This window comes from Symphalangus syndactylus, chromosome 20 (genome assembly GCF_028878055.3).
Source record: "Symphalangus syndactylus isolate Jambi chromosome 20, NHGRI_mSymSyn1-v2.1_pri, whole genome shotgun sequence".
Taxonomy (NCBI): Eukaryota; Metazoa; Chordata; class Mammalia; order Primates; family Hylobatidae; genus Symphalangus; species Symphalangus syndactylus.
The window spans coordinates 42,058,786-42,079,032 of record NC_072442.2 but is presented as its reverse complement, the minus strand read 5'-3'; the positions used below and the strand labels follow the sequence as shown (position 1 = coordinate 42,079,032).

Below are 20,247 nucleotides of genomic sequence, written 5' to 3'. Positions count from 1 at the left end.
TGCACCTTAGCGTCAGACAGAACCAGACTTGGATTTCAGTACTGATTCTGCCCTTAAGGTTCATTTTCCTCATGTGTAAATGGGGGCAATAGTAGGACCCTCCTCCTGGGGCTGCCGTGAAGGTTAAATGAGATGATGAGTGTAAAGTAACTTCACCCAGTTCCTGCCTGTGGTGAGGGCTCTGACAATATTCGCTATGGTAATGGACAGGGCCACCTCCTCTTTCCATGCCTGAGTTTCCACAGCTGTGTCTGATGGTCCCTACGATTCCTTAAGGTCTCTGTCACTGTGACTTTTTCTGATGGCCTTGGAGCTATTTCTTTCTCAGTCTAAATACTTTCAAGGCAGTTGATTTTATTGGACCAAGCGAAGTTTGTCATCAGAGTTGCTGGGGCCCCTGGAGTAGATGAAGTGCTCAGAAGGATCCAGGACATCCCAGTCAGAAGTTTTAGGTATAGAAAAAAGGAAGGGCGAGGGCTATGGTGACCTTGAAAGCACCGAGCCGCTCTGCAGCCACCACTTTCCTCACAGAAGCTCCTGGCAGGCCTCTGCATCTCAGGTCCTGTCCTAATACTGGGTGGGGCTCAGAGCCTCCACAGTGAACTTCTTAAGTGGAGGTGAAACAGAATTCACTTGTCAAGAGGGCAGTCTCAGGCAGAATGTTGTCCCCTCTGAATCATTCCTTTTGTTAAGGATTAAAAAAAAAGCCACCCCCAAAAGGCACAACCCACCCTGGAGAGAGCAGAGGTAACTAAGCTTGTGGGAAACAGAAGTGCAGTTGGCACCAAGTCAGAGGGTGGGGAAGGGAGGAGAGAAGACATCCAGCCCCTATGGAGGTGTATAAAAGGTGTCCACTCCGGGGAAGAGCCACAGTCTTCGGCCCAGGCCAAGCAAGCTTCTGTCTGCACCTGCTCTCAATCCTGCTCTCACCATGAGCCTCCGCCTGCAGAGCTCCTCCGCCAGCTATGGCGGTGGTTTCGGGGGTGGCTCTTGCCAGCTGGGAGGAGGCCGCGGTGTCTCTACCTGTTCAACTCGGTTTGTCTCCGGGGGATCAGCTGGGGGCTACGGAGGCGGCGTGAGCTGTGGTTTTGGTGGAGGGGCTGGTAGTGGCTTTGGAGGTGGCTATGGAGGTGGCCTTGGAAGTGGCTTTGGTGGGGGTTTTGCTGGTGGCTTTGTTGACTTTGGTGCTTGCGATGGCGGCCTCCTCACCGGCAATGAGAAGATCACCATGCAGAACCTCAACGACCGCCTGGCTTCCTACCTGGAGAAGGTGCGCGCCCTGGAGGAGGCCAATGCCGACCTGGAGGTGAAGATCCGTGAATGGCACCTGAAGCAGAGCCCAGCTAGCCCTGAGCGGGACTACAGCCCCTACTACAAGACCATTGAAGAGCTCCGGGACAAGGTGAGCCCTTGGAAGCTGAGGAGGGGTCCTCCATGCAGGGCAGAGCCTCCAAAGCCAAGAAACACAGTGTTGTGGGGGACTAGGTGTGGACGGAATTCACAAACTTCTTGCAGGGGAAAAGCCTACTCTTTTACTACCAAGAGTCTCTACCTCTGATGGGCTTTCTCGTGCCACAACTCCCCAAATGCATTTTCTCTCATTATTCATTTTTATGATTGTTATTACTCATGTCAGTTTTTTTTACTGCTTTCCAGACACTTATGTTCTTCATGACTCGATCTCTATAATCCTAACCTACTGAGTTATCTGGAAACGTGACAGGTTTAAAAGCCACTAAGAATGCATGAAATCAACAAAGAAAGAGAGTCGTGTTCATTCAGTGCCCTGGGAATAATTCTTTACTTTGTAGGGGACCCATTCAAACTGGTATTCTCAACTGGCAATGGCCAAGTTGGCGGAGAGAGAGGTAGAGGCTTAGGCAGTGCTGAGCCTGGGTGCCCTTTGTCGAGCCCTGTCTGTTGGGCTGTGATACCAGCCTGTTGGAGCAGAAATCTACCAGCCTGGGCTGAGTCCTGGCCACGTGGAGCAGGCTTTCAGTGCTTTGGAATAAAAACGTTTAGACAAGAAATTCAAACGGATGGGAATATTTGTTGGATTTCCCCTCCACTCAGCTGGGAGGTCGGCTCCAGCAAAGTGATTGTGAGATACGTGGCACCAAGCCAAGTCCCTCCTGACTTTCAGGGGAGGGATCTCAAGACAGTGGCCTAGGGAGGGTGCTAGTCTGAGGCTGCCGAGACATGACAAACCAAAGATGTTCTCAGCAGGTCGTTCCTCAGAAATGCACTCCCTACATCCCCCCCAGCGTGCTCAGACATGGAATATTAAAGTGATAGAAACGATTGGAGGGGATGCAGCTCCACTCCTCACTTTACAGAAGAGCAATGGAGGCCCAGAGGGAAATGCCTTGTCCCAGCTCACAGGACAGTTTAGAGGCAGAGCCCCATGGGAACCAGGTCCTGCCCACGTTTTCCCAGGTCACCTCCTCAAGCACGTGGACCCCCCAGAGCAAGCTTGTCTAACCTGTGGCCGGTGGGCTGCATGTGGCCCAGGACAGCCTTGATTGAGGCCTAACACAAATTTGTAAGCTTTCTTAAAACATTATGAGTTTTTTTTTTTTTGCCAACTTCTTTTTAGCCTATCAGCTATCGTTAGTGTTAGCGTATTTTATGTGTGGCCCAAGACAATTCGTCTTCTTCCAATGTGGCCCAGGGAAGCCAACAGACTGGACACCCGTGCCCTAGAGGTTACCTTCTTCTGCATTTTGTAGATCCTGACTGCCACCATTGAAAACAACCGGGTCATTCTGGAGATTGACAATGCCAGGCTGGCTGCGGACGACTTCAGGCTCAAGTGAGTTTTTCTTTTTTCCCCTCCCTCTCCTATCCCAGGAGTCTCTTAGTTTAGATAAAAGCACATCTGACCGATGACATTGGAGCATCCCAGGAGTGAAGGTCTGGAAGTATTGGAGTCTAGTGCAGGGGTAGGGAGAATGTCTCATATCATTTATGTCTTGCTTTTTCAAAAAACATTTCATTTTTTTACTATTTTAGGTATGAGAATGAGCTGGCCTTGCGCCAGAGCGTGGAGGCCGACATCAACGGCCTGCGCCGGGTGCTGGATGAGCTCACCCTGTCTAAGACTGACCTGGAGATGCAGATCGAGAGCCTGAATGAGGAGCTGGCCTACATGAAGAAGAACCATGAAGAGGTGAGCGGGGATTGCCAGCTGCCCTGGGCTGAACCACATCCAGTGAGAAGGAGGAGCCCTCCCCTGCAGCCGGACACAGTCCTCCACTGTGGGACCTGGAAACACTTTCCAGAACACTCTGCCAGCACTCAGAGCCAAGGAGAGGGAGGATGAGGAGCCTCACGCCTCTTCCTTTCCCATCCCCACAGGAGATGAAGGAATTCAGCAACCAGGTGGTCGGCCAGGTCAATGTGGAGATGGATGCCACCCCAGGCATTGACCTGACCCGCGTGCTGGCAGAGATGAGGGAGCAGTACGAGGCCATGGCGGAGAGGAACCGCCGGGATGCTGAGGAATGGTTCCACGCCAAGGTACCTGGCCCTCCCACCCCACATAGCCCACCCCATATAGCCAGGGGAGCTGGGCGGACACAGCCTCTTGGTCAGGCTGCTTGAGCTGAGCTTCCCCACCACCTTCTTCCTGATTGCATTTCAGAGTGCAGAGCTGAACAAGGAGGTGTCTACCAACACTGCCATGATTCAGACCAGCAAGACAGAGATCACGGAGCTCAGGCGCACGCTCCAGGGCCTGGAGATTGAGCTGCAGTCCCAGCTGAGCATGGTATGCCTGTGGCCTCCTGTCCAGTGGCCACCACCTCTAGGTTTCCCTCTGGCCTGGCTCCACCTGTAACAACTTCTCTGTCGCTCCACCAGAAAGCCGGGCTGGAGAACACAGTGGCAGAGACGGAGTGCCGCTACGCCCTGCAGCTGCAGCAGATCCAGGGGCTCATCAGCAGCATCGAGGCCCAGCTGAGTGAGCTCCGCAGCGAGATGGAGTGCCAGAACCAAGAGTACAAGATGCTGCTGGACATCAAGACACGTCTGGAGCAGGAGATCGCCACCTACCGCAGCCTGCTAGAGGGCCAGGACGCCAAGTAGGTCCTCTCCAGCCTCTTAGGATAGTGACTGCAGGACCCGTGGGTGTCAGAGCAGGCAGGGCCTTAGAGATCCACCCCCACAAGTCACAGAGGAGACCCCTCACTATCTGACTTTATGGGGACATTTCCTTGGTAGGCTGCAGGGTTAACACGTGTAAACTTTCTAATTCGGGCCTCCGAGTTAGACTGGAGGGAATAGAGACCGTGGAGGGAACATCTGATACTGGAAAAATATGAGCTTGGATTCAGCTCAGCTGAACAAAGCTATTACTATGGTGCTTTAACTGACTTTAGACCCTTTGCAGAGATCAAGCCACCCCTGTGACTCAGGACTCAGGTGGAGGGGTGCGGGTTTGGGCAATCCAGAGGGAGGACAAACATCCTGAATCTTGTGGCTAATAACATCTCCCCTTGAGACCTCTCAGACAGACAGATAGACAGGAAAGACAGACAGTCCTGGTGGGCACCTGATGCTGCTGTCCCTTGAGCTGGGGGCACAGCTAGGAGGCACTAGAGTCCAGCCCAGGAGCTCGAAATGATAAGCTGAGGCACTCCCCCAGAGGAACAGGAAAGCACCTGCCCTCAGTTACCCTCTGCTCATGGCCACCTCTCTCCTCTCTCCCAGGATGATCGGTTTCCCTTCCTCAGCAGGTAAGGGAACAGCCCCATGGTGTGGGGGGAGGCGGAGTTAGGCTCCTGTTCACTGCCCCAATGGGGGTGGGAGCTGGCGGGGAGGGAGGGAGCCAGTGCTGGGCTCTCCAGTGTAGGGACGGGGAGAGCTGGGGTGGAAGTGGTCATTCGCTCATTGATTTTCCTTTTGAAATTGATGGCTCTGCCCCATAGAGCTATTGGGCTGTCTTGGCAAGAGCCATCTTTGGGGACAATAAAGAGTCTCCATCCACGTACCACCTGACTAATGAGGAGTTTGTGAGCCCTCCAGGGGGGCCCTGCCCTGTTCTGAGGTGGGTCTTCTCCAGCCTGAGCGTGTCTTGTCTCCTGTTTCCCAGGAAGCGTCAGCCCCCGTAGCACCTCTGTTACCACGACTTCTAGTGCCTCTGTTACCACCACCTCTAATGCCTCTAGTCGCCGCACTTCTGATGTCCGTAGGCCTTAAATCTGCCTGGCGTCCCCTCCTTCTGTCTTCAGCACCCAGAGGAGGAGAGAGCTGGCAGTTCCCTGCAGGAGACAGGAGGGGCTGCTGGGCCCAAGGTTCAGTCCCTCTGCTCTCAGGACCCCCCGTCCTGACTCTCTCCTGAGGATGGGCCCTCTGTGCTCTTCTCTTCCTGTTGGATCTCTCTCCTCTCTGACCAGGATACTCTTTGGATTCTCAACTTCTCTACCCCAAAGAAAAGATTATTCAATAAAGTTTCCTGCCTTTCTGCAAACATATTTTTGGTTCTGGCCTGGTTTCTGAGGTGGCCTCTGCTAGGGGCCTGGTTTAGGGGGTGAGGGGGACACAGCTGGGCGGAGCAGCTAATTCAGACAAGGACAAGCCTGGGGAGCTTCCTATCTAGGAAGGACAGACGCAGGCGCATGGGCCTTCTGAGCACACAGGCACAACAACAGCAAACACAGAGGACACAGGCAGCTCACAGATGATGGTGTCCAGCAGACATGGACAGAGGGAACACACCAGAGGCAGGGCCGGGGCACGTGAGCCAGTTCAACAGCCTTGCAGATTAGGATGTTCAGTGAGAACGGCAGCTGATAGTAGAGTCAAGGGAGGGTGAAACATGGGCAAAAAGTACAGATGCCTCTGGGGCAGGCTGCAAGGGGCCAGTGAAGGGGTGATCTGGGGAGAAGGAGGCCCAGCCCCCACCTGCTGCCTCCCTGCTTCCTGCAGAGAGGTTTCTTCTCAGGCAAATGGCTCCCTGTTGGCCTGAGGCATCCACTCTTAATGTCCTCCCCAGCCCACCCCTAGGTCCTGCCACTCCCAACCACTCCTGGGACCAGCTCCCTGGCTGGCCGCTGCACTAAACTGGCCCCTTCTCTCTCTGCGCTTCCCGCTTTCTCCCTGCCCCTCTGGCTGCCCCTGCTCTGATTCGCAGCCTCTTCTTGCTCTGCTCACTCCTTACACATTGACTCGCCTCCTGGATTCTGGTGTGGCTGTTCTTCTCTTTTTCCTCTTCACTGTCCCCATGGGTCATCCAGGACATAACCGTGGTTACAGTTTCCCGTATGTTCTGATAACAGCCAAACTCGAATCTCCACTGAGATCCCTCCTGGCCTCAGACTCCCATTGCCAACTGTGAGCCAGACATCACCTCCTTCAATCCACCCATGCAAAAGAGCTCCCATCATCCTCCCAGGTCTGCTCCTTCCTTGCCCTTTATCCCTGAGAACCTGGAAAGCTGAGCCAGGAGCCCAAGAGTCATCCTGGCCTCCTCTGTCCCTCACCCCCTTCACAATGCGTCCCGTGGACACTGCATTAGCCATCACTCCTTCCTGGTCCTAACTATGGGCACGTGGCCACAGCCTCCTCACTGGCCTCCCTGCCTCCATGCTTCACACTCCAGCAGGGGTGATTACTGGAAACTGAGTCTTCTTCTCAGCTTAGAGACACCCCAGTCGCTCCCCGCTGGTCACCGAGGAAAGCCTAGACTCCTCGCCCGCCTCCAGGTCCTGGTGGTGCAGCTTCTTCTGGCCTCTCCCCGGCTCTGGCTCCTACACTAGCCTCCCTCACTCACTCCAAATTCCTGCCATCCCAAACTGCCCTTGAGGAAGCAGGCAGGTGGCTGGGCATCCTGGGGATTTTGTTCGATGAGAGACCTCCGTCTGACCCAACCTTCTTCTCTCCTCTCTCTCCACACTCCTGTCTTTGTTTTACTGGAGACTACCAGTTTTTTATTCAAAATTCAGACTGAGATGGACGCCTCCCTCTCTGCAGCACCCGGCTGGGGTGGGGCACACTTGCGTGTTTACATGTGTGTGCCTACCTGTCCTAGCACTGACAGTGTCACCTCAGTGTCACTGAAGTGACAGTGAGGAAGGCAGGGCTGTGCCTTCCTCAAAGGGGAGGGGGTCTCTCATCCAACAGAGTGCAGGTGGGCTCTGTCAGTGCCGATGAAAGGCAGAGGTGAATGAACAAACTGGGGAAACCCCCCTCCAGTGCCATTTTATTTTTGTTAAGGGGCTTAAGGCAGAGGGTAGATGGAGTTCCAGCACCCTGGCCATCTGCCTCCTTCCTCTGGCACCGTCCTCATATTCCCTTCCCTCCCCTCTGCTGCTCCCCTCTGTGGTCTCCCCCTTCCTTGTTTTCCTTCTCTTCCCCCACCTCAAGCCTGGGTATGGGCTGCACGCGGTTGTCTTATTCACACAGTGGTTGCTCAGACAGGCCTGGCCTAGCTTGCTAAGCTAGCAGAAAGGTGTTCACCCTCCACCATTCCAAATCCCACCCCAGACCCCGCCACTCACTTGTTCCTACAGAACAAGGTGGGGCTCTGCTCAAGTTCACGCGCCTGGAACAGCACCAGGAGCTAAGGCATTAAAGAGAAACAGGACATGCCCTTGCTCCTGGCACCTTTTAACGATTTTGATAACCTATTTGGTCAGCAGCTATCTATTGAGTGACCGCTGTATACCAGGCACCGTGTGGGGTTCTGGAGAAAGAGAGACAGGTGAAAAGAAGGCTCTATCTTCAAGGAGTCCATGGGTTAACAGGAAGGTAGGAGGAGACACCCACACCAATGAACTGTCACAGTCTTCACAACTCTGCTCAGGTTTCGTCATTTGCTCTAGGTCTTCTCTGGTCTTCCCCACCGATCCCAGCAAGACCCTGTGCTGTCAGCAATGACTGGAGCGCAATGTTTGTGGAGCCTAGAGCCACGGGGTCCTGATTTGCATTTGCAATCCTGGGCAAGTTACTTAACCTTCCTGGCCTCACTTCCTCATCTGCTAAGTCTTCCTTCCTCATAGGTTAATTAAAGTCAAGTGCTCAGAATAGTCACGGGTGCATAGTAAGTGCTCAGTAAACAAGATACCTCTGGTCATGATCTTTCTGGTTCTCTTTTCTAAGCTATGCGTTCCTTCTGGGTAGGGCCGGTTTCATCGTCAATCTCATCCTCATACCTAGAATGTTATAAGGGCTCAATAAATATATTGAATGGAGAAATGAGGGAATAAATAGATACAAGCTACGGGAAATGAAAGTGGTAAGTAAGCATTGTACAGAGGGCACAGGAGCCCTTATCCTAGACTGAGAGAGGGGCCTGGGGTCTCAAAGCTGAGCTACCTTGGCTGCTCCAAGGCACCCTGGGGTCCAGATCCCAGGGCTTACGGGGCCTGGAGCAGCCCCTCTTCCTGAGACCCTGGGCATGGCTATTTAGGGGCAGCCCCCTCATTCTCTGAGCTAGTTTTGCAAAACTTGGTGGGGGGTGGGGGTAGTCACCCACAGGAGCAGTGAAATGAGCTGCACTCTAGGCCCAGTGGGGACTCTGGTCTGGGAGCTTTTCACCCAGACCCCAGGGAGGACACTGAGAAGCTGGGCCCCATTTGAGGACCTATGTGGCCCCATCAGGAATCCTGGGGAAGCTCAGAGGGCAGGCCAAGAGCAGGTGTTTCTGCCAAAGCCACCCCAGGAGCCTTCCTGAGTTGGGAGTAGCAGGTGGTCATCCTGGCTGTATGGTCAGAAGGGTGGGAGAGGCAGTGGGTGGGGATTCTGCCTCATTCTCCCTGGGACTCAACTGTTTATCAGGTGTGGGGCGGCCATTCAAGCAAGGGCAGATTTATCAGGCCTGCTGAGCCAATGCTCCCCTTCCCAGGGTTGACCTAGCTGCCATGCCCATGCCAGTCTCACACTGCTGATTGTCAGTGCTGTGGCTATGAGGAAACAGCCCCTTTCCATTGGCACCTGGCTAATCTCCATGCCAATGACTGTTTGTGAATGAGGCCATGTCAGCACAAAAGATGCCGGAATGAAAGAGATAACGGAAAGGGGGACACAGTAGTGCATCCTTTACTCTCATCCTTTCTTTCATTTCATCTTTACAGCAATCCCATGAATTGGCACAGCTGTGCCCATTTTACACATGGAAAGACTGAGGTCTGGACGGGGTCAAAGACCTGCCCAGTGGGAGAGCTGGGACCTGTGGTTCCAATGTGCTTTCCAAGACTGGGGCTGGTCCTTTGCCAAGGGTCAAGCATCCGGCTCCAGGAATCTGGGGGAGAAGCGAGGCTCTCTCCCAGATCCCAAAGCCTAGGGGATGAAGGAATCAAGCCTGCGATGTTCCTGGGGTGTCTTGGAGCCTCAGAGCCAGGTTGGGTTCTGGAGGGAGGAGGGCAGTGGGTGGCACTGTTCTGTGACTCCTGGCGCTTCAGCCACCTCCTCCTCACCCCGAGCAACAGGCACCTCCCTCTCTTCTGGGCTCCACCCTGGGGAATGAGCCAGGCTGCTGCCCTCCTCAATGCGGTGGCTGTCCTGCCCGGGCCCTGCAGGGGGCAGGCTCGCCCCAGAAAGCAGATCAGTGCCTTGATGGCCACCTGCTGGGATACACGGTGGAGGCGCTGGGCCCTAGACCCAGTCCTGGCTGGGCCTGGTCTCAACATGGGGCCCCGTCTGGTCCCCAGCTGAGCCCTTGACAAGCACGGTGTGGCTGCAGGCACATTCCAGGCCTGAGACCCCCTTGATGCCTGTTTCCCCTCTGTGTTGGGTGATAGCTTTGAGGATCCATAGAAGATCCTGAGTATGAGATGGGGTGTCTGGGCCTTCCTGGCAGGGGACTCTCACTGTCCCAGCCAAGGGAAGCTCTGGGGAAGATTAGGAAGCAAAGTCACAGCAGGGGGTGCAGGGCGATGGGTGTGATGGACTCTTCCAGCTTTTTTTTTTTTTTTTTTTTTTTGAGAAAGAGTCTTGCTCTGTCACCCAGGCTGGAGAGCAGTGGCATGATCTCTGCTCACTGCAACCTCTGCCTCCTGGGTTCAAGCAATTCTTCTCCCTCAGCCTCTCAAGTAGCTGGGATTACAGACGTGCACCACCACACTCAGCTAATTTTTGTATTTTTAGTAGAGACAGGGTTTCACCATGTTGGCCAGGCTGGTCTCTAACTCCTGACCTCAGGGGATCCACCTGCCTCAGCCTCTCAGAGTGCTGGGATTACAGACATGAGCCACTGTGCCCGGCCACTTCCAGCTTTTCTTATCCAGCTGTGGGGGCCCTTCCTTCCTCCCTGCCTGGGTCAGGGCATCTGAGGTGTGGCCCAGGGACCTGCCCTCTTTTGGATGGTGTCCCTGGGACTGTTGGTGGCTGGAGCGGAGTGGAATATGTGGGTTGTGTCCCTTTGAGCAGCTCCTCTGGGGGCTTCGAAAGAGCTGGGCACACTTCACACCCTCCATCCTCCTGCAGAGTTTGAAAGAAAATAAGCAGGTGGCGGGTGCTGCTGAGGCTTGCACAGCCACCTGTTGGGGGTGGGTATTTGGGGGACTTGGCCAAGAGCTGGTATCCCTTTTTATGAACAGTCATAATGGCTGTGGCTTCTTTCATCCAAGGATCTCAGACCAGTTTGAAAGTAAAATCCACAGTGTCAGGCATGGTTAATTACAGCCCGGAGCCCGCAGTCTGGTTTGCAGACACGCTGTTGTTCATAGGAAGAGAGTCGAATCAATTGCATGCCGGCCCCTGTAAATGCAGACTACAAGTCCAATCAAACAGGGTGTTTGGAAAATTCACTTAATGGTTCAGCTAAGTGATACTTGAATCAAGGGGACGCTAGACACTGAGGTACCAGCTCTTTTCTCCCAGTGGGCCTGGCTGTGCATCTCCCACAATTACAACTTCTTCAAGCACACCAGGGAGAGAAAGGACGCTCTGAAATGCTCCAACCATAAAAGTGGGGTGGGGGAGTTAGGGACTCAGTGAGTCTGAGCAGGAGACTGTGGACTCTTCCAGATGGGAGATGGCAGCCAGTGCAGCTGTGCAGGGAGCGCTGGCCCCAGGGGAGAAGGCGGTGGGCCCTGAGATGTGGAAGGCTGACCTTGGCCACAAGAGGACCAGAGAGGTATGGCTCAAGGCTGGGGTCAGGGTGGCTCTCTGGGCATCTGCCACGGCAAAAGCAGCTTGGAGCAGAAGCCTGAAGTCCTGGGCAAGTGCAAAAACCACATCCCAGGGGGAGAAAAAATACTTTTGTATTTTGGGGGAGATGAGATTTCTAGAGTAACTCTAGGCCTGGTCAAGTGGGACTTTGAAGGCCCGATGAAGGTCAAGGCCTGATGGGGGCTCAGCAACAGGCCAGCAACAGCAGGTTGGGAAGCTGGACCTATGCTCCTCGTAGGGCCCTAGAATCTCAGGAGGAGCCACCACTCAGGACCAGGACCAACACTGTGGAGGGGCAGCCAGGCAGTCGGGGGGAACTCCTTCACCACTGAGTGCATGTTCAGATTGTCTTGAGCCTGGTGAGGCCGGGTGATAGCAGGGGGCAGGTGGACATTTGGGGCACAAGCTGGGGGGTGGGAAATGGAGCAGAGAGAGACTTGCTAAACCTTGTCCAGGAAGGTATGAGTCACCCTGTTGAAGGCAGCTGCCATCAGGGTGGAATGTCACTGAGGTGGCCAGGATGGGAGGCAGGATACTTCAGCTTCTGCATCTCCAAGTACTGTTTGGACTTGGGAGGGCAAGAATGATAGCTACTGAGAGTAGGGTGTGAGAGGACAGGAAGGTACGATTCTCCAAGGGAAGCCCTCTATGTCTGACCCTGAGAACAGCCAGCCATGGTGACAGGCCACCAGGGAAGGCGGGAAGGAAGAGCTGCATTTGTTTGGCCAAGGCTCTCAACCAGCGATGTTTCATTACTGAGGGTTTCAGACACAGGACACTCAGATCAGAATTGCAGGCAAACAACAACAACAACAACAACAACAACACACACACACACACACACACACACACACTCTATAAGTATGCTCCTAATACCACATTTAAAAAATTTGCTAAATTTGGCAACCCTCTCTTTATCAGGTCTGTGAATGGCCCTGAGTTTTCTACCATCAAAACTGAATAAACTACCGGGTGCAGTGGCTCATGCCTGTAATCCCAGCACTTTGGGAGGCCGAGGCAGGCGGATCATGGGTTAGGAGTTTGAGACCAGCCTGGCCAACAAGGTGAAACTCCTCTCTAATACAAAAAATTAGACGGGCGTAGTGGCGGGCACCTGTAATCCCAGCTACTCGGGAGGCTGAGGCAGGAGAATGGTGTGAACCCCGGAGGTGGAGCTTGCTGTGAGCCGAGATCTCGCCACTGCACTCCAGCCTGGGTGACAGAGCGAGACTCCGTCTCAAAAAACAACAAACAAACAAACAAACAAAAACTGAATAAACAAGAGTTTTCCTGGAGTTTTTGGAAAAATTACATTGGTGGCTAGAAAGGGCTTAATTGTAGGGTTTCCCCCTTCTGTGAGGCTTTCTTCAACTTTGCATACCTGTTGTTGCATGTCTGCACTAGAATCTAACCTAAGCTGACAGTGGATTTGGCATGAGCTGCTGATGGGGTTATTTGACACAGAATATATAGAACCCTGCTTTTCAGGGGAGGGGCCAGGGCTCCCAGGTGCTTTGTCGCTTGAACACATTCTTTGTTCCAAGGAAAATTCAGTCGTGTGGAGGAAATGAGAATGAGTTGTGGGTCTCCCAGGGTCCTGGGTGACCGCTGGGTGCTGGGTGGATCTGAAGAGGTTAAAACATGGAATGAACTTTTCTTAGGTGCCTCTTCTGGTGGGAAATTCTCTAGCATCTGGGTGTATGGACCTCAAGGGTGGAAGAGGCAGTAGGAGAAAGCCAGAAAGATGGAGCTGAAACCAACAGGCTGCTCTAACAGAGACAACCATTGGTCTTCTGCAGAGATCTTATTCTTGTTGGTGCCCATTTCTGGTTAGCCTGGCCACCCCAGAGGCTGCTGTCTGGTTTGTTTGCTTCACTATCTTTGGGGCTCTTGGGTGGTGGTGACCAGCATTTTCTGACCAAAGCCCAGAGAAGCATAAAAAGAGATACTCTGCTGGAAGAACTCACTCCCTCCTTGGGCACACTGTGACATCAATGTCTTGTGCATGGAAGGGACTGTTCAGAGCTGGGTAGAAGGAGACTTGGGCTTCACATTTCAGGCCTTTGCCCATGGAGAACCTTGGTTTTCAGATGGAAGTTCATTTGAGTGTGCAGACTTCTTTCTGCCAAAGAAGGGGCCAGAAACTCAGGAGTTGATGTTGAACTTGGCGGCCTTCCAAGATGGGCGTGGGGAAAGGCCAGGATGCTTTCTGTTCCTATGGCAGCATTCCCCTTCTTCCCCCTGCCCCCAAGCTGGGATCATGGTGGACAGGCCATCCTGTCAGCACTGCAGCCTGCAGGTGGTGTGAGGGCTTTTGGAAGCTTCTAGAATAAGGGTCAGAGGCCAGATGGAGACTCCTAGCTGAGGGGACTGCTGCAGCTCTGGACACAATCCCAGACCATGCCTCTTTGAGCAGCTGTCTTTTCATAGACAGCTGGGTGAGGCCTCTGAATTAGTATTCCATTAAACCAGGGCAAGTGGCTTGTGCTCTGGAAACAGCACTGGACTGGGGTTCTGACTATATGGGTAACAAGAGCAGTTTCAGTCTCTTAAATCTGTGAAATGACTTCTTGTTTATCAAGCCCCTTTGAATGTGGTTCTCACAATCCCATGATTGTGGTGTTATGACCTCCACAGACCTATTGTGAAAGCTGAGGCTCAGGGATGGAGCAGCTTGAACTTAGTTCTCGCTGAGTCCAGGCTCAGGGCCCTTCCCTTGGGTCAGGGGGTTGGCTGTGCAGTCAACAATAAGGAAAAAGGCAGGACACTGACGGCAGCTGAAAGACTTTTTCCTTTGATGAGCTGGTCACCTGCTCCAGGGAAGGTATATTCCTCTCCCCACAACCCTAGAGGCACCTCTCTGGTGCACAGTGGCCCTCCCGATGCTCAGGTGAGAATGATGGGGACATCTAGACATTCCGATCAGCAGACTCCTTGCTTATTCAGTTGTCCTGAGAGAAACCTAGAATCAGCTTCAGATATGGATCATACAGTACAGGGGTTAAAACAAAAAAGAAAATGAGGTTATTAACTTCAGATGCCTACCAGACAGAGATCCCGAACAGAGAAGAGCTGTGCAAAGGGCTTGGTGAGGGCTGCCCTCGGGCCCATTGTGCAGGACAAGCACGCTGTGTCACAAACAAGGGAAACCGAGGCATGGGAATATTGAGGACTTGCCTGAGCGGGCCCAACAGAGACAGCCAGACTCCACACTAGTTGTCACAGAAAATAAAGTGGGGGGTGCTTAGGGGAGGTTGGGTCAGAGCCCCAGTCCTGGTCCTGATAGTCAAGTGGTTCTCAACTAGGGGTGGTTTTGTCCCCTGACCCCTAACCCGGGGAACATTTGGCAATGTCTGTAGACAGTTTTGGTTGTCAACACTGGGGCAGGGGGTGGCTACTGACATCTGGTGGTAGAGTCCAGGGACACTGCCAAACATTTTACAACGCACAGGAGAGCCCCAAACAACAAAGAATGACCTGGCACAAAGGGCTGAGGTTGGGAAACCCCATGACAATCCAATCCTAGGCCCTGCCAGGAGAACTAGGGAGATTGGGTGGCTATGAGGAAGCCATTGGTGGGGCAGCTGGTGCTCTGGAGGGCTGATGCTGTGCTCTTGCTCCCAGAGGGGCTGCACGGGGTCCACTGCCAGCTGCTCCTGGACATCTTGTCAAGGTGTCCACCTTGCTGGGAGAGGCATGTTCACCACAGCCAATCCTCCCTGGATAATTTCAGAGAGAAGCTTATAAAACATTTTAAAAGGTTGGCAAATTACTACCTTAGAAGCACATAAATGCTTCCATAAACACCAGCTCTGCAAACCAAGCGTGTGTGGGGGCAGAGTGAGCAGGTTTCCCAAGCCTTGGGAAAGTCCATGTTTCAAGGCGGAAGACCCAGGTTTATCTTTGGTCCCCAATTCTCAGGTTCTTCTCTCTCGGCTTGCTTAACTATCTGGCAGTATTTAGCTTTTTTCTTTGTATTCCTCCTCTGTCCAAAGAATCTGCCATTGGCTATTTCTGTGACCGGTTAAGGGACCAGGAGGGTCAGAGCAGGTTGTTCCAGGGTCCTGATTCTACCCATGAGGTTCAAAAAACTGATGGCCACAAAGGAAACTGCCCTCCAGCTCTGCCCAGTGATCCAAGCATGCAGATTCCATAATAGCAGGAGTCTGTGATGATGTGTTCATTGACTGAGGGACTGGCTATGGGGCACCCCCTTCTCCCACTGCTGCCCTGCTGTGCCTGATGGGCAGACAGACCATTCTCAGCAGTGCCATGTGAGTGCTCACACTTACGAACCTTTGCTGGTCACAGCCATAAACCATCATCGAAGACTGTCAACCTAACCTAACCTAACCTAACCTAACCTAACCTAACCTAACCAACCAACACTTCTGCAGGACCCAGTGGCTTGCAAAACACTTTCACTTCTTGTTCGATCCTCCTCATATCTGTGTGAAGCAGGCGGGGCAGAAGGATGATCTCTACTGTTCCAGTGAGAACACTGAGGTTCCCAGGGAGGAAGTAATGTGCTCAGTATCACAGGCAAATTAGTAGCAAAGCCAGGATTTGAACTAGGTCTCCTGTCCCTAAATTCTGGGTACTCAGACTTGACCCCAGTTGTGTGGGGAAGCAGTGGGGCAAGGAAGTAGGATTTGGTGTCTGAGAGCCCTGGTTTCAGACCCAAGCTCTACCAGTCACTTCCTGTTCACCCTGAGCAAGCTATTAAACCATTTGGAGCCCCAGTTTCCACACTGGTAAAAATGAAGATAAAATCAGCCACTTTCTAGGATTGTTACGAGGTGTAAATGAAGTAACGATGAGCCTGGTACATCACAGGTGCTCCCTGAATTTTAGTTCCTTTGCTCCCTTTTACCATCCCAGCAGCCCAGGCAGGGGTGAGCAGCTGTGAGGGGTGGCGGCAGTGGATGGGGTGACAAGGGACAGATGAGACTCCCCAGGGGAAGGGCGATGGAGAGAGCAGGAACCAAATGTCATTCGTGCAGCCACTCCCAATTTATGGGATCTGGTGCACAGACTCTTTGAAGAGGCAATAAAACTCATATTCTGCTAGGAAATGACAACAGTGGAGAGTCCTGACTTAGCAAACCAAATTCAACGATAGATTTTTTTTTCTTTTTTCTTTTTTTTTTTTTTTTACAAGGCATGGGGTTCTGGATGGGTAGCAAAAATCACATTCTAATATTAGCTTTCTAGGATAGGAACAGGCTTTCCCAAGAGCAAGAGATGTGTACCATGCCAACACCCCATGGAGAGTGTATATAAATGCTCCACAGAGGCCTTGAGAGTCCAGAACCTGAGCTCCTTGCTAAGCTGCAACCTTCCTCTGCTAGCACCATGGCCACCCAGACCTGCACCCCGACCTTCTCCATTGGGTCTGTCAAGGGCCTCTGTGGCACAGCAGGCGGCATCTCTCAGGTGTCCTCCATCCGCTCTGTGGGCTCCTGCAGGGTCCCTAGTCTCGCCGGTGCTGCGGGGTACATCTCTTCGGCTAGGTTGGGCCTCTCTGGCCTTGGGAGCTGCTTGCCTGGCTCTTACCTGTCTTCTGGGTGCCACACCTCTGGCTTTGTGGGGAGCGGGGGCTGGTTCTGCGAGGGCTCCTTCAATGGCAGCGAGAAGGAGACCATGCAGTTCCTGAACGACCGCCTGGCCAACTACCTGGAGAAGGTGCGTCAGCTGGAGCGGGAGAACGCGGAGCTGGAGAGCCGCATCCGGGAGTGGTACGAGTCTCAGATCCCATACATCTGCCCAGACTACCAGCCCTACTTCAAGACCATTGAAGATTTCCAGCAGAAGGTGAGGGAGACCTGGCCCCTCTCCAGCTGAGCAGCCCAACTCTTAGGAGGCGTCTGTCTCATTCCAGGGCCTTTCCAGATGGGACGGTAGCTTTTAGGGAATTCTCCTGGTAGGACAAACTTTTCTCTCTAGGGCTTTGGTTTCCTGGGGGACCCAGACTTCTCTGCTGGTCTTTTGCTTGTACCTTGTTGCCAGCCATTCCTCACCCCTCTCCCCTTGCTGTAGGAAGGGAAGGAACATGTACCAAGCCCCTGCTGGATACAGAACTGTGCCTGACACTTTCCTATTCCCTGGCTTATTTATTCTTCATCTTGGAGAGATTGGTGTTACTGGACCCATCTAACAGATGTGGAAGTTGAATTTTGAGGGGTTCAGCAACTTGCTCAAGAGCACACAGCCTGAGTGTTAGATGCAGAACCTGAACTCAGGTCTGCCTCACCCTGGTGTATCTTGCTGTGCCACTCTGAAGGCTACAGGTGCCAGGACTGACGGTCACTGACATCCTTGGGATGCCCCTGTGGGGTGGATGTTCCCCCCACGCCTGGGGTGTGGCTCAGGGCTGAAAATGCTGAAAGTGCTGGTGGTACATAGTAGCATGGCCTCTGTGAGCTGAGCTATCCCCTTACCTGCCCCCACACACTGCTGGGCCTCCTGTAGCTCATGGGAAGCCTCTTGTTCCCCAGATCCTGCTGACTAAGTCTGAGAATACCAGGCTGGTCCTGCAGATTGATAATGCCAAGCTGGCCGCTGACGACTTCCGGACCAAGTGAGTGGGCCTGATCAGGAAAGGTTCGCCATGCCACTCCCTTGCCTCTGTCCCCTGCCTTTTGGGAGCTGGTGATGTGGGAATAAGGCTGGATGGGAAAATGTGGCATGAGCCCTGGACCTTAGGGGAAAGGAGTATCATGCTCCTGATCCCGTCAGCCACTGCAGCTGGACAGTAGGGCAGGGGGCCCTGCTGGTGTGTGGTTTCCTTTGCTGCAGACTTGGCAGGGTTCCGTGTGTGCAGGTACGAGACAGAGCTGTCTCTGCGGCAGCTAGTGGAGGCCGACATCAACAGCCTGCATAGGATCCTGGATGAGTTGACCCTGTGCAAGGCTGACCTGGAGGCTCAGGTGGAGTCCCTGAAGGAGGAACTGATGTGCCTCAAGAAGACTCATGAGGAGGTGAGGCTGGTGCCATGTGACTTCCCAGTGTTTCCCATCCAGCTTAGGAAGCCACTGCTGGGCTTTGAGTTTTCTGTGCGGCAGGAACTATACAAAGGCCTTGCATTTCATTCTCGTTTCATTTCATCCTTAAAAGAATCCCAAGAATTATAAACTGTTACAAGCTCCATTTTACAGATGAGAAAACTTAGGCATAAAGAGGTTAAGTTGCTTGCCTAACGTCATAGAGGGTCTACACTTTTGCCTACTAACACTAAATTTCTATTTGGGCTCTAGTGCGTGATAACAGCAATTTAATTTGCCTAGGGTTTGTATCATCTCACAGATATCCCACAGAATGAGGTAGGTATATACGGAGAAGGAGACCAAGGCTCAGAGATATTTAAGTATCTTGTCTAATGCTATGCAGCTGGTGACTGAGGGAAGAGGATTTGAATTTAGGTCAGTGAAACCTGCAATCCAGCGTCTTTTTCACAACCTCATGCTGTCTTGCCTCCTCTCTGCAGGAAGTCAGTGTGCTCCGTTGCCAACTTGGGGACCGACTGAATGTGGAGGTGGACGCTGCTCCCCCAGTGGATCTCAACAAGATCCTGGAGGATATGAGATGCCAGTACGAGGCTCTGGTGGAGAATAACCGCAGAGATGTGGAGGCCTGGTTCAACACCCAGGTGGGGCTGGGGTGCCCTGGGGCCACAGGCTCCTGGGCTGGGGTTACCCTTGGAAGTAGCTTGGTTTGACCATGCTCTGGGCCCTGGCATGTGTTTCAGACCGAGGAGCTGAACCAGCAGGTGGTGTCTAGCTCGGAGCAGCTGCAGTGCTGCCAGACGGAGATCATCGAGCTGAGACGCACGGTCAACGCCCTGGAGATTGAGCTGCAGGCCCAGCACAGCATGGTGAGTGGCCACGGCCTGCGTCAGGTCCCCGACGCACCAGCCTCAGCGTGCAGGCTCTCATGGGGTGTGATCACAGGCCGTAGGCAGATGCCCAGGGCTGTGGGTTTCCTCCCCAACAGGCAGCTCTTCCTCTTTCCCATTGCAGCGGAATTCCTTGGAATCCACCCTGGCGGAAACCGAGGCCCGCTACAGCTCCCAGCTGGCCCAGATGCAGTGCCTGATCAGCAACCTGGAGGCCCAGCTGTCTGAGATCCGCTGCGACCTGGAGCGGCAGAACCAGGAGTACCAGGTGCTACTGGATGTCAAGGCCCGGCTGGAGGGCGAGATCGCTACCTACCGCCGCCTGCTGGAGGGAGAGGACTGCAAGTGAGTGGCCCTTGGGCTGGGGTAGGGCTTGACTGAACACTCAGTGCCATGTGAAGGGCGTCAAGCTCAGAAGTGGTTGTCGCCCAGATGAAGGGAACTAAACTAAAGCCCCGTGAGATTCTCCATCTAGTCCCAGGCTTTGGTAATGCACAGCGGGAGAATCCAACCCAACACAAGCCGCGTGTTTTCCGCCATCTTTTCTGATTGGCAGTTTCTGCTCTTCATTGCTGCAGCTCGCTCCTCTCACCCTTGGGGAATTCAGAGGCACTGAGATGGTCCGGGGCCACCTGTCTCGCTTGATCCTCTAGATCTGTTTAACACGAATCTCGGCCCAGTGCTCCGATGCCAAATGCACCCTGCATGATTTTGTTTCCTCAGGCTTCCTCCCCCACCTTGTGCCACGGCATGCAAGCCTGCTATTAGAGTTCCTTCTGTCCCCCCGGTGCCCTGTGCCCCCACTGTACCCTGCACCCCGGCTCCCCAGGTTGGCACTCAGATCCGCACCATCACTGAGGAGATCAGAGATGGGAAAGTCATCTCCTCCAGGGAGCACGTGCAGTCCCGCCCGCTGTGACAGCCCACTTGGTCCACCAGGGCAGGGCCCTGACCACAGGAAGGAGGACACCCCTGTGGCTCCTGGAGGCTTAACGACCCTGCCCTTCTCTAGAGGGGTACCCCTATGCTTAGCAGGTTTTTCTACCAAAACACTCCCCGTATTGTGTTTCCGGACTTAACTGTGCTTTTACGTCATGCAAAACCAGGTTTCCTGGAAATTTACCCAATAAAGTGTGTTCTCCTGGCATAGCAAACTCAACCCTGGCTGACTCTGTTGACGCTCATGTGCTCGTGTGGTTCATGGGAGTGTCTGATCAGGGGCTGCAGTATAGTTGTGGGGT

General features: G+C 53.5%; 2 protein-coding genes across 3 annotated transcripts; both read left to right on the top strand.

Annotated features, from left to right (window-relative positions):
• Positions 1 to 869: 869 nt before the first annotated feature.
• On the top strand, positions 870 to 5,474 carry KRT13 (keratin 13). Of its 2 annotated transcripts, XM_055256390.2 has the most exons (8): positions 870 to 1,402; positions 2,730 to 2,812; positions 3,013 to 3,169; positions 3,358 to 3,519; positions 3,644 to 3,769; positions 3,862 to 4,082; positions 4,711 to 4,736; positions 5,093 to 5,474. In XM_055256390.2, exons 1-8 carry the CDS (start codon positions 932 to 934, stop codon positions 5,197 to 5,199), a joined length of 1,353 nt encoding a protein of 450 aa, XP_055112365.2. In that variant the 5' UTR covers positions 870 to 931; the 3' UTR covers positions 5,200 to 5,474. The 2 variants fall into 2 exon arrangements, with proteins under 2 accessions (XP_055112365.2, XP_055112366.2); XM_055256391.2 differs by lacking the exon at positions 4,711 to 4,736.
• A 10,947-nt stretch (positions 5,475 to 16,421) lies between these two features.
• Positions 16,422 to 20,165, top strand: KRT36 (keratin 36). Its single transcript, XM_055256398.2, has 7 exons — positions 16,422 to 16,926; positions 17,610 to 17,692; positions 17,936 to 18,092; positions 18,599 to 18,760; positions 18,860 to 18,985; positions 19,131 to 19,351; positions 19,730 to 20,165. The coding sequence occupies exons 1-7, from the start codon at positions 16,468 to 16,470 to the stop codon at positions 19,923 to 19,925; spliced, it is 1,404 nt and encodes a 467-aa protein (XP_055112373.2). The 5' UTR covers positions 16,422 to 16,467; the 3' UTR covers positions 19,926 to 20,165.
• The last annotated feature ends 82 nt before the right edge of the window (positions 20,166 to 20,247 follow it).

What these genes read in the sequence shown, in the direction of transcription:
- KRT13 (XM_055256390.2), top strand. Translation starts at nt 932, where the DNA reads ATGAGCCTCCGCCTGCAGAGCTCCTCCGCCAGCTATGGCGGTGGTTTC. An exon ending in TTGAAGAGCTCCGGGACAAG is followed by an intron (nt 1,403 to 2,729) that starts GTGAGCCCTTGG and finishes TGCATTTTGTAG; the next exon opens with ATCCTGACTGCCACCATTGA. An exon ending in TGAAGAAGAACCATGAAGAG is followed by an intron (nt 3,170 to 3,357) that starts GTGAGCGGGGAT and finishes CCATCCCCACAG; the next exon opens with GAGATGAAGGAATTCAGCAA.
- KRT36 (XM_055256398.2), top strand. Translation starts at nt 16,468, where the DNA reads ATGGCCACCCAGACCTGCACCCCGACCTTCTCCATTGGGTCTGTCAAG. An exon ending in AGGCCTGGTTCAACACCCAG is followed by an intron (nt 18,761 to 18,859) that starts GTGGGGCTGGGG and finishes CATGTGTTTCAG; the next exon opens with ACCGAGGAGCTGAACCAGCA. An exon ending in CTGGAGGGAGAGGACTGCAA is followed by an intron (nt 19,352 to 19,729) that starts GTGAGTGGCCCT and finishes TTGTTTCCTCAG; the next exon opens with GCTTCCTCCCCCACCTTGTG.